This window comes from Myotis daubentonii, chromosome 15 (assembly GCF_963259705.1).
Source record: "Myotis daubentonii chromosome 15, mMyoDau2.1, whole genome shotgun sequence".
NCBI classification, from domain to species: Eukaryota; Metazoa; Chordata; class Mammalia; order Chiroptera; family Vespertilionidae; genus Myotis; species Myotis daubentonii.
The window spans coordinates 21260749-21273768 of NC_081854.1; the positions used below are offsets into that span (position 1 = coordinate 21260749).

The window sequence follows — 13020 nt, forward strand, 5'->3', positions numbered from 1 at the left end:
AGCCAGGCAGGTGATGACCATGCAGAGCTGGCAGTGGACAGGGCAGGGCCAAAGAAAGTCTGGCACGAATGGAGCAAGCAGGGGTGCAGCTCGAGGGAGGTGTTCACCCCGCTTGACCCCCTCTCACTGCTTAATGGGATCTGGCGCTGAAGTCTGGTGAGGGTGCCATTGTTATCTAGCCAACTGCCTCATTTCTTTCAGTTTAGGGTTTCTCATCCATATACATATAATTCCACCATCCTGGATTTATGTTGGGAATGAGTACAAGAGACCAAACATTAATTTAATGCCTTCTATATACCAAGTCTTATTCTGAGCATTTATTAACTTAGTGATTACTTTCAAGGACCTGTGAAATTGATACTATTAATATCCCCATTTTACAGACGAGCAAAGGAGCAAATTGAGGTTATGGCACTGACCCAAGATTACTCAGCCAGGAAGTGGCTGAGGCAGGATTTGTACCCCAAACCTCTGGCTGCAGAAGTCTGTGATTTAAACCACTGAGTATACAAGAGCAAGTCATGGAGAAGGCATGTAGTAGGCACACAATCAATGTAGGTCCTTTCACAGTTCCTGGAGCGTCAAGAGCACCCAGTTCCTCCCTGCTTTCACTTGCTCCCATTGCCCATCTGTCCCGGGCCACTCCTGCAGCCCTGCCCTGCCCAACCTCCCTGACTTACCCTCTCTCTGCTAACAAAGGTCCAGGAAGAGTTTTATGGGCTCTGATAAAGCACTGGCAGGGCCAAAGTTCACTAGCACTTCCTCTTTGCAGAATGTTCTAGAGGAGGGGTCCCTGACCTGAGTCCCCCCAGGCCTGGCCCAATGATCTGGGCTCTGACAGGTTACCACTGGGGCTGGTGAGAGAAGGGAGACCAGAGGGTACGTTAGAAGACGATGTGAGCCTGGGATGCTCAGAAGAGGGACCCCATGAACCCTGCCCTGCCTGCCACTCCCTTTTCCTCGGGTATAAAAGCCGGCTACCACCCAGCATCTGTCACCATTTCCCACTCCTGCAGCTCTTCTCACAGGACGAGCCACCAGCCCAGACTCTCAAGATGGCCTTTGTCCCTGCACCCGGCTACCAGCCCACCTACAACCCGGTGAGATATGGGCCCAGGCCTTCACCCAGGCCTGGCTTAGCTCCACCCTGACCCCCATACACCAATTTACTCTCACCCTGAACTTCAGAGGCACCCACCTGGCCCCTGGGTCTGATTTACTTAATACTGACTCTGGGGGACCCACCTGTCACTCAGGCTATTTATGTTCACACCCAACTCTCAGCCCTCTTCATCTTCATGCGGAACCCTCACCCCTTAGCTTCCTCCCATTTGCTTAAGGGAAAAAGCAGGGGGGCTTCTCACGGAGGGGGAAAGGCTTCAATAGGCAGATGGCCTTCAAGGCCCCTCACCCGGCCCCTTCTACAGACTCTGCCCTACAACAAGCCCATCCCTGGAGGTCTCAGCGTGGGAATGTCCATTTACATCCAAGGAGTGGCTAGCGAGCATATGAAAAGGTAAGACCCTCCCCAGGCCAGGCTAGGCTGGGAGGGGGGCTATAAACGGGGCTTCTGGTCTTCTGACCTTCCTCTACCCTGGTTGGGGAGGGACTCTAGGCCACCACCCCTGATGACTAAAGCTCAGCCCTGATCTGGGAGTCCGGGGTTTGGAGATCAGATCAGGTGGAGAGCCCTAGGGGCTGGGAGGCGGCTGGAAGGCTCACCATAAGAGGCGGCCCGGAGTTGGGTTGCTGAATTGGAATTGGTGGGTGTGATAGCATGAACGAAAATCACAGGCCTGGCCCTAGCTGGTTTGGCTTAGTCCCGTGGCTAGGGCGTTGGCCTATGGACTGAAGGGTCCTGGGTTGGATTCTGGTCAAGGGCACACGCTGGAGTTGTGGGCTCAATTCCTCATAGGGGGCGTGCAAGAGGCAGCTAAACAATGATTCTCGTTATTGATATTTCTATCTTCCTCTTTCTTCTCCCTTCCTTTCTGAAATCAATAAAAAGATATTTTAAACATAAATTTATAAATAATAAAATAAACACATAATAGCCCTAGCTGGTTTGGCTCAGTGGATAGAGCGTCGGGCTGCAAACTGAAGGGTCCCAGGTTCAATTCCAGTCAAGGGCACATGCCCCGGTTGCGGGCTCGATCCCCAGCGATCAGTGAATTCTCTCTCATCATTGATGTTTCTCTCTCTCCCTCTTCCTTCCTCTCTGAAATCAATAAAATGTATTTTAAAAAAACATAATAAAATGTCAGATGGCTATAAATGCTATAGAGTCAAATGAGGGAAGGCGATCAAGAATGGATGTGGGGGAGAGGGGCGTGGCACTGTCCCTTTAAATAGGGTGGCCAGGAAAGGCCTTCCTGGGAAAGGAACATCTCAGCAAGGACCCGATGGAGGTGAGGGAGGCGCCTGGGGTATATTTGAGGGAAGGGCATTCCAGGCAGAAAGAACAGCCAGTGCAGGCCCTGAGACACATGTGTGCCTGCCTGGATGGGACAACTTTGGGGATGCTGGTGTGAGGGGCGGTGCTCTCACTTGGGTGTTGACCGGGTCCCTCTGGGTGCATGTGGGGAACGGCCTACAGGGCCAGGGAGGGAGCAAGAGGCCTGAATTGATAGATGCAGGGCTCCGAGGGCAGTGCCCATGGTGACTGTAGGTGAACGCAGGGATCCCAGAGCAGGCCTATTCGAGGGATTAGAGGAGGAGGCTAGTAAGGAAAGGGAGTGGAGAAAAAAGGTGGGTGCAGGGTGAAGGGGGTCAATGGGAGAAAAAAGGGGGACATCTGTAATCCTTTCAACAATAAAGATAAATTTTTTAAAAAATTAAAGGGAAAGGGAGCGAGTGAGGGGGGGGTGGGAGTCTGCTTCCTGGAACTCAGGGGCACAACCACCCCTCCTGTCTTGGGTCAGCAGTGCCAAGGCCACCCCATCGGGAACCTGGAACAAGGTGGGGCAGAGAGGGCTTCCCAGAGGAGGGCTCCCTGGGCTGGCAGGTGGGGCCAGGAGAACAACTCGTCATGCCCCCCCCCCCCCCAGGTTCTCCGTGAACTTCGTGGCGGGACAGGGCCCCGGGGCCGACATCGCCTTCCACTTCAATCCCCGTTTTGATGGCTGGGACAAGGTGGTCTTCAATTCGCAGCAGGGCGGCCAGTGGGGCAGTGAGGAGAAGAAACGGAGCATGCCCTTCCGCAAGGGCACCCCCCTTCGAGCTGGTGTTCATGGTCCTGCCGGAGCACTACAAGAGTGGGAGTTTTCAGGGCCCGGCCTTCCCCTCCCCCCTCCCCTGCCCCCCTCCCGCTCCCCCTCCCCCTCCCTCCTTCCTTCTCTCCTCCCTCTTCTCCCCTCTCCTCCCCTCTGCCTCCCTTTCCCTCCTCCTCCCTCCACTCCCCTTCTATCCCCTCCCATTTTGCCCTCCCCCTCTCTCTTTCCCTCCTTTCCTCCTCTCTTCATTTTTCTCTCTCCCCCCCTTCCCTCCTCCCTTCCTACCGAGCTTTCCCCTTTTCCTTCTTTCCTGCCTATTAAAAAATGTCTCTTTTATCTCTTTTCCTCCTCCCCATCCTCCCGGGGAGAGGCTTCTAATAGGGTTAATGTATATCATCTGTTCCTTTGTGTTCTTGTGAGATGTGTATTTTTGCTATTTCTGTGGAGACTCAACACACACACAGGAAGCACCGAGTACAGTGGCGCGGTCTCCGTGGCCAGCTCCAGTCGAGGTGCCCTCTGCTTTCATCCTTACCTCTCACTTCCCCTGCAATTCACTTCAGAACAAACCCCAGATATCATACAATGTCATTCATAAATATTTCAGTTTTTACAAACACAGTCATGATCACACCTAAAAACCTGACCGTCCTTGCTCAGTGTCACCACATATCCTGAAACGCCTTGTTTGCTGTTTTCTACAGTTTGTTTGAATCAAGGTCCAAATGAGACTCACACATTGAGACTAGTTGCTATTGTGCAAGTATTTTTTATTTGTTAGTGAAGTGTGACCCGGGTACGAAAGAGTGCACGCCTTGTGTACACAGCTCAGACGACTTTTCCCAAAGAGAGTGCACCCATGTAGCCAGCGCTTGGTCTAAAATCAAATGCCTGTAGCCCCCAAAGCCCCTTCAGGTCCCCCCAGTGCCCTCGCCCCCACAGGTGGCCTTCATCCTGTCTTTTCTCAGCCTGGATCTATTTCCCTGTGTTTGTTTTTTAAGTCTGTGTGGCTGTGCTGTGTGACTGTAGGACTCCAGGCGGACACGCTCTGAGTTCCTTCCATCCCTGCCTCCGACTCCCCACAAATGGCATTGAGCAGATGCCCTGTGCTCATGCATCCCATGTGACCAATGTGAGAGTCCCCTGGAGGGGAACTGCAGGGCTGGGCACCCACCTGGACTTTATCTGCCCTTATATGGGCACCAGATTTCTAACATCATTTTTGGAGGTTAGCACCACAGTTTGAGGTTGGACAGACAAGAATTGAGTCTGGGCTTTGCCACTCCCCAATGTGTGACCTTGAGCTGGTCACTCTATGCACTGGGGCCTCTGGTTTCTTGAACAACAGGGACAGTCCCTTGTCCTGCCTCACGGAGCTGTTGAGAGAATCACCGTGTTGCTATCACTGTGGAAAGTGCTTAGCATGTAGGAAGCACTCAGTCCTGGGGAGCTGGCTCTCGGCCTCATTCATGGTCATTGCTCAGCACTCTGACTAGAACCACATGCTGAGATATGATCACAAGACAAGGCTCTACACGGGGCTTGCACAGTGCCTCTGGCATACTTTGCTGGCTTTTAACCTTCCCAACAATCCCAGAGTGAGCCCCATGTTACAGATGAGGAAACAAAGTCTCAGAGAGGTGAACTGATTTATCTGAGGTCACACACTTAAGACATGTCAGAGCTAGACCTCCAACCCAACTCATTTGGTGCTTAAACCGGGCCTTAGACTCGAGTCTCTCTATCCCCAGACTAAATTCTATGTTCTCTCCTATCCATTAATCTGTGAGCTGACTTTTGACCTTAGCTTGACCTGTGACCTGTGGACTCCTAGGTCCCTGACTCTGAAGCTATCCAAGCTCACCCTAAGACTTTTGACCCCAAGTTAAAAAGACCCCTGTTCCCTGCTTCCTGTCTCTACCTTTCCCAGGGCATGGATGTTGACTCTGACCTTACCCTGCCCTCCAGGTGGTGATAAATGGAAATCCATTCTATGAGTTTGGGCACCGGATCCCTCTACAGATGGTCACTCACCTGCAAGTGGATGGGGACCTGGAGCTTCAATCCATCAATTTCATCGGAGGCCAGCCGGCCCCAAGCCAGGTGTGTAGGGTCCCCCTCTCTTATTTGCTTCCTTCTTTGTTTTATTTTAATTTTAAATTTATTGATTTTAGAAAAGAGAGAGAGAGAGAGACTTGTTGTTCCACTTATTTATGCATTCATTGGTTGATTTTTGTATATGCCTTGACCAGGGATCAAACCCACAACCTTGGCATATCAGAAAGACACTAACCAACTGAGCTACTTGGCCTGGGCTGCTTCCTTCTTTAATTAGTTCATTCCCACATTCCTTTATTTCCTGGCACCCTTTGCTGGGTGATGCCATGGACCCAGAGGACCAGGGCAGTCTACTACGTCACCAGTTGGTGTTGGCCACAATGATCAGGGCCGGGGTGGGGGACGCACAGGAGCTATGGGCGTCTTAATGAAGGGCTTCCTAGAGAAGGAGGAAGTATGTACGTTGAGTCAGGAAAGGAAGATAAGGAGGAACAAAAACCACAGGAATAGCAAACAAGTTTATGAGACTTTGCCTAACATCATTAGTCACCCAGAAACTCAGTGAAAATCAATATGAGCCACCACTGCACCCACCAGAGAAGCCACACTGAGAAAGGCACCAATACCTACCGTTGGTGGGGCCGTGGACTGGCTACACTCCTGAGCCTTGGAAAATGACTGGGCAGCATCTGTGAAGGCTGACCAGACACTTACCAACGACTTAGAAACCCCACTCCTGGGTCCACAGTGAACAAATGGCCACCAGAACACCCGCACTCGAACTGGTCAGGAAGTCCGAATCCAGCTTCCCGAGGTGCCCTTCAGCTGAGGGCTCCACGCCCCGCGCCAGCACCTGCACGGGAAAGTGCTCTGGGGATCATCAGCTGTTTTACAGATGTGGGAGCTGAGGCCCCGGGGATCATCAGCTGTTTTACAGATGTGGGAGCTGAGGGCCCGGGAGCTTAAGCGGCTTGCCCCAGGTCATGGACCAGCAAGTGGCAGAGCCACGGGGTCTGTGCTCAGACTGCTCCTCTGCTCCCTGACGAAGAAACGTCGGGAATGTGTTTATCTGTACGGTGGTCACGGGCCTATGGACTTCATTTTACCATCATGCTTCATCGATGCATTTTGGAAAGAAAACTAGATAAGGCCTTCAGAAAAGGGCCTTCAGAAAAGCTGGCTCAAAATGGAAGTCAGGCAGAGAGGAGATCATTAGAAAGAAGAGGAAATAGAGAGTTAATAAAAGTCAACTAGGGAAGGGAAAGGTGTTTCGGGCAGAGGGAACCACCTGAGAGGAGGTGTGGACAAGAGACAGCAACAGAAACAGAGAAACAGGAGACACACAGACTGAGAGAGCCTGAGACAGACAGGACGTGTCCCCGTTGCCCCAGTGGTGGGCATGTGGAGTGAGGGGCATGGTGGTTGGGGATGAGGTGAGCATGGGTATTATATGGGCCTGGAGGTATGTACACTTCATTATGCAGCTTCTGGATTTGGGGGGACAGCAGGAAGCCAGGGTAGGAGAGGGTACAAGAATAGAATTTATCAGGTTTTTTCAAAGTGGTGGTGATCCCTAAACAGCAAGTCCCTCTCCATTAATGAGCCATTTGAGTGCCACCCTTTGACTCCAGAGTTCCCTTGGGTGGCGGTGGTGGGCAGGGGTCTTTCACTCTCCATGCCTTCGTTCAGAGTCCCTCTCATCACCTCCTTCTCCCTCTGTGCCCACAGACCCCCATGGTTATTCCAGCATATCCTGTAAGTACCTGCTGGCAGATGACACATTTTCCCTTGACATGGGGGTTTGGTGGCTGAGGAGGTCCTGGGGCAGGGGGCCCTGGTCTTTTCACCGTTCCTACCTTTTCTCTCCATGTAGGGTTCTGGATGCAAGCCTCCGCAGAGCAACCTGCCTGTAAGTGGGAGGGCTGTGTGGCCATGTAGTGGGGGAGGGTGACAACCGGGAGGGTCACCAGGAGTACCAATCCAGTACCTGGCGATATGCTACATGTTGTATGTGTGCCGTCAATATTTGTCAAATATTATAGAATCATATCTCTTCTTTCTCACTTCACAGACCATGGAGGGACCCCCAATCTTCAACCCGGTAAGGAGCCCTGCAGTTTAGGGCTCTATGGTGGGCAATTTGTGGAGAAGCAGGAATTGAGGGGGGTTAGGGGCCCTGATCCACGGGGAGCCCTGAGAGGGCAAAGGGTGTTGGGGACAGGAAGTGGGAAAAAGGAGTTGGTGGTCAGAGTGGGGCAGGGGACAGGAATTGGGGGTATTTCCCAGGACTAGTAGGAGCCTCTCTCTGAAAATTTGTCCTTGCACCTGGCTTCTGGTGACCTGAGAGATGATGGGACCCCGTGTTCTCTTTTCACAGACTGTGCCATTTATGGGAAAACTGCAAGGGGGGCTTACAGCCCGAAAAACCGTCATTGTCAAAGGCTACGTGCCTCCCACAGGCAAGAGGTACGGAACTGAGGCTGAGGTGGGAGTCCTCAGCTTCCCTTCTCCCTCTGACCCTGGAGTCCAGTTTTGAGCCCTCTGTCCCTTGAGGGGCCAGGTGCTGGCCACCTCCTGACTCTCATCTCCCTCTCTGTCCCCAGCTTTGCCATCAACTTCAAGGTGGGATTGTCCGGAGACGTGGCTCTCCACATTAACCCCCGCCTGACCGAGGACACTGTGGTTCGGAACAGCTATCTGAACGGCTCGTGGGGATCCGAGGAGAAGAAGATCTCCTACAACCCGTTTGGTCGCGGCCAGTACTTTGATGTGAGTCTGGCTTTCTTTCCCGCTTCCCTCCAATGCCTCTGTCCTGACCATAGCCTCATACCTGCCCCTCTCCCTGCAGCTGTCCATTCGTTGTGGCATCGATCGTTTCAAGGTTTATGGCAATGGCCAGCACCTCTTCGACTTCTCCCATCGCCTTTCAGCCTTCCAGAGGGTGGACATTCTGGAGATTGAGGGTGATATCACCTTGTCCTATGTCCAGATCTGATCTATTCCTGGGAGCACACAGAGAAAGATCCCATAAGACTCCATTTTAAGCTTCTAATAAACTATCTGAGGGTGTCTAATGAGTGTCCATGACTTCATTCACACCCCCCCTCCCCACACACATACTGTTCCTTTATGCATTGAATCAGTTGTGCACTGTCCATTGAGCCATCCAATCATCTATCCATCCATTCTCCCATCATAATAAATCTAGGTACCCTACCCCTACCCAAACACTGATCTTAGGGACTTATGTGTATCAAATCATTTATTTCTCACAACAATTATAATCCAAAATCAAGAATGTACACCAGCCCAGCTGGCGTGGCTCAGTGGTTGTGTGTCGGCCTATAAACCAGGAGGTCATGGTTCAATTCCTGGTCAGGGCACATGCCCGGGTTGTGGGCTCAATCCCCAGTGTGTGGTGTGCAGAAGGCAGCTGATTGATGATTCTCTCTCATCATTGATGTCTCTATCTTTCTCTCTCTCTCCCTTCATCTCTGAAATCAATAAAAATATATTTAAAAAAAAGAATGAACACCACTAGCCCTGGTCACGTGGCTCAGTTGGTTGGAATATCGTCCCCTAATCAAGAAGGTTGCAGTTTAATTCCTGGTCAGGGAACATAACTGGATTGAGGATTCAATCTCTGGTCAGAGCACATATGGGAGGCAACTGACCAATGTTTCTCTCTCACATCAATGTTTCTCTCTTTCCCCCTTCCTCTCTCTAAAATCAATTTAAAAAAAACAACATATCCTCAGATGAGGATTTAAAAAAAAAAAAAAAGAAGAAGAAACACCACTAATGACTCTAAATAAAATACAGGGGATTACAAGGGAATATTATGAAAAAGCTTAGGCCAACAAATTTGGCAACATAAATGAGGGGAACAAACTCCCAGAAAGTTAAAAATTATCTAAACTGACTAGAGAAAATATTTTAAAAAAATGTTTTTTTTCTCCATGGAAACACTCATAAAATTTTTGTAGAAATATTCATTACAATTCAGTTAAAAACTAATCAAAACAATTTTGGAAAGAACAAAGACTATTTACACTACACGATTTCAAGACTTACTAGAAAGCTCTAGTAACCAAGAATGTGGCATTGGCATAAGGACAGACACATAGATCAACAAATCAGAAAAAAGAGTCTGGAAATAAACTGATATATGTACAATTTATGTTTGATAAAATACTGTCAAGCTAATTCAATGGGGAAAAAAAGACAGTAATTTCCACATATAGCAAGAAATGAACCTCAACTCTTACCTCACACCATACCCAAAAATTAACTAAAAATTATCAAGACTGCCCTGGCCAGTGTGGCTCAGTTGGCTGGGAGTTGTCCCATGCACTGAGAGGTTGCTGGTTCAATTCCCAGTCATGCCTGGGAGTATGCCCGGGACAGCCGATCCTTATTTGCCTCTCCCATCAATGTTTCTCTCTCTCTTCCTCTCTCTCTCTCTCTCTCTCTCTCTCTCTCTCTCTCTCTCTCTCTCCCCTCTAACAATCAATGAAAATTGTATTTTAAGAATTTATTAGGAAGAACAGCACTCCATCCTTCACATTTTATTTATTTATTTAATAATCCTCACCTGAGGATATTTTCTATTGATTTTTTTAGAGCGAGTAGAAGAGAGAGACAGAGAGAAACACCGATGTGAGAGAGAGACATTGATTGGTTGCCTTCTGCATGCCCCGGTCCAGGGCTGGGAGCCTGCAACTGAGGTATGTGTCCTTGACCGGAATCAAACCCGGGACCCTATACACTGAGCCAAACTGGCTAAGGCTCAAAACAATTTTTTTTAAAAAAAGACTTAAGATCTAAACATAAATGCTAAAACTCTAAAAACAGAAAGAAAAAAAAGAGCAAGAGATAATCTCTAACGTGAGATGGGCAAAGATTTTTTTTAAATCACCTTTTTAAAAAAATATATTTTATTGATTTCTTACAGAGAGGAAGGGAGAGAGATAGAGAGATAGAAACATTGATGAGAGAGAAACATCAATCGGCTGCCTCCTGCACACCCCCGACTGGGGATATGCCAGCAACCAAGGCACATGCCCTTGACTGGAACCAAACCTGGAACCCTTCAGTCCACAGGCCAATGCTCTATCCACTGAGTCAAACCGGTTAGGGCTACCTTCTGCGATTTTAATAAATGTATTTTATTTATTCATTTATTTAGAGAGATCAATTTGTTCCACTTATTTATGCATCATTGGTTGATTCTTTTTTTTAAATTAAATCTTTATTGTTCAGATTATTACATTTGTTCCTCTTTTTTCCCCCCATAACTCCCCTCCACCCAGTTCCCACTCCACCCTCCACCCTCACTCCCCACCCACTGTCCTCATCCATAGGTGCACGATTCTTGTCCAGTCTCTTCCCCCTCACCCCTTTCCCCCCCAAGAAGAGTCAGTCCACTCCCTTTCTATGCCCCTGATTCTATTATAATCACCAGTTCATTCTGTTCATCAGATTATTCACCTGATTTTTAGATTCACTTGTTGATAGATGTGTATTTGTTGTTCATAATTTGTATCTTTACCTTTTTCTTCTTCTTCCTCTTCTTAAAGGATACCTTTCAGCATTTCATATAATACTGGTTTGGTGGTGATGAACTCTTTTAGCTTTTTCTTATCTGTGAAGAACTTTATCTGACCTTCAATTCTGAATGATAGCTTTGCTGGATAAAGTAATCTTGGTTGTAGGTTCTTGGCATTCATCACTTTGAATATTTCTTGCCACTACCTTCTGGCCTGCAAGGTTTCTGTTGAGAAATCAGCTGACAGTCGTATGGGTGCTCCCTTGTAGGTAACTGAGTTTCTTTCTCTTGGTGCTTTTAAGCTTCTCTCTTTGTCATTTGCTCTTGGCATTTTAATTATGATGTGTCTTGGTGTGGTCCTCTTTGGATCCTTTTGTTTGGGGTTCTCTGTGCTTCCTGGACCTGTAAGTCTATTTCTTTCACCAGGTGGGGGAAGTTTTCTGTCATTATTTCTTCAAATAGGTTTTCAATATCTTGCTCTCTCTCTTCTTCTGGCACCCCTATAATTCTGATGTTGGTATGCTTGAAGCTGTCCCAGAGGCTCCTTACACTATCCTCGCATTTTTGGATTCTTTTTTTCATTTTGCTTTTCCGGTTGGGTGTTTTTTGCTTCTTCGTATTTCAAATCTATGACTTGATTCTTGCGATCCTCTGGTCTGCTGTTGGGAGTCTGTATAATATTCTTTATTTCAGTCAGTGTTTGCTTAATTTCTAGTTGGTCCTTTATCACAACATCGAGGGTCTCACTAGATTTCTTGAGGGTCTCATTAAGTTTATCGGAGGTTTCTAGAAAATTCTTGAAAAACCTTAAAAGTGTGGTTTTGAACTCTATATCCAGTAGTTTGTTTTCCTCCATTTCTGTCATTTGTGTCCTGTTTCTTTGTCTCCGCATTTTTCATGCTTCGCTGTGTTGATATAGTGGCTTTCTGTGCTAAGTGTCCTATAGGGCCCAGTGGCTCAGCCTCCCCAATTACCTGAGGTGGACACTCTTGGTGCACCCCTTTGTGGGCTTTGTGCCCAGTCTTGTTGTAGTTAAGCCTTGATTGTTGTAGGTAAAACTGGGAGGATTTGACCTCCAGGCCAATTGGCTGTGAGAATCAGCTGTATCTACGGTGGGAGAACTTCTGTGCTGAAGACACCCTTATGGGGGAAGACTTGCTTCAGTGGGGCTTTGGTGCTCATGGAGTCTTCTCCCTGAGTGTGTCCCTTATGGATCTGAGGAGTTATAATTGGATGGTCCCACTCTGACTACTGGGTACACTGGCTCTTGGATCTAAGGAGGTGCTAATCTAGCCTCTGCCTGAAGCTACCCAGCAGAAGCCAGCTGTAAAGCAATGCAAGTTGCCCTGGGGCCTTGGGGCAGCTGCAGTTTGTTAAGTAATTTTCAGATTACAAAGGACCGGGCCTTTCATATGCAAAAGTCTCTGTGCACGGCTTGGGCGGGGCGGGGTCCCAGGGGATCAACAGGGCAGGCAGAGCAAGCAGTATGGCTGCTCTCAGTCCTGCTCTCAGAGGCCCCGGCAATTGCTTCGAGTGCCTCTGAGAGAAAGCTGCCCACGAGTTCCGACCGATGCCAGACAGTCCCATTTCTCCCGTATGAGTCTGGGTCCCCAGAGACTCGCCTGGAACTGGAGCTCAGAGCCTGAGACTCCCTCCCGATTGAAAAAGACAACCGTGTCCTCAGCTGCCAGCCCTCTCCGCATGCACCTCTGCACCTTTGTATTTTATTTCCGCACCGCACCTCCTCTGAGTCTCGGTATGCTTTTCTCTTTCCTTCTAGTTGTAGAATTTCCACTCAGCCAGCCTTCTTGTGGTTCTGGATGATGTCTGTTTTGTCTTTTAGTTGTATTTTTGAAGTAGTTGTGCGAGGCAGCAATCTCCGGTGTTTACCTATGTCGCCATCTTGGTTTCTCTCCACGTTCCATTGGTTGATTCTTGTATGTGCCCTGACTGAGGATCAAACCCAAAACCCTGGATATCAGTATGATGTTCTAACCAACTGAGCTACCCAGCCAGAACAAGATTTCTTAAGTGGGACACAAAAGCACAAGCCATAATAGATAATTTTGATAAAATGCACTTCATCACAATTAAAAACTTCTGCCCTGAGAAACAAACTGTTAAGATAATGACAAGGCTAACCACAGATGAAGAAAAAAATATTTACAATACTTAAAATTTACAGACCTCTTATCTGAT

The 13020-nt window shown here is 48.5% G+C and overlaps 1 protein-coding gene across 1 annotated transcript; it reads left to right on the top strand.

The window, feature by feature from the left end:
- Positions 1-945: 945 nt before the first annotated feature.
- LGALS4 (galectin 4) lies at positions 946-8347 on the top strand. Its single transcript, XM_059666645.1, is given in 10 exon segments — positions 946-1103; positions 1431-1519; positions 3051-3213; positions 3215-3254; positions 5182-5318; positions 7147-7182; positions 7345-7374; positions 7651-7739; positions 7877-8042; positions 8122-8347. Coding segments are annotated over 10 exon segments (942 nt in total). The 5' UTR covers positions 946-1058; the 3' UTR covers positions 8269-8347.
- The last annotated feature ends 4673 nt before the right edge of the window (positions 8348-13020 follow it).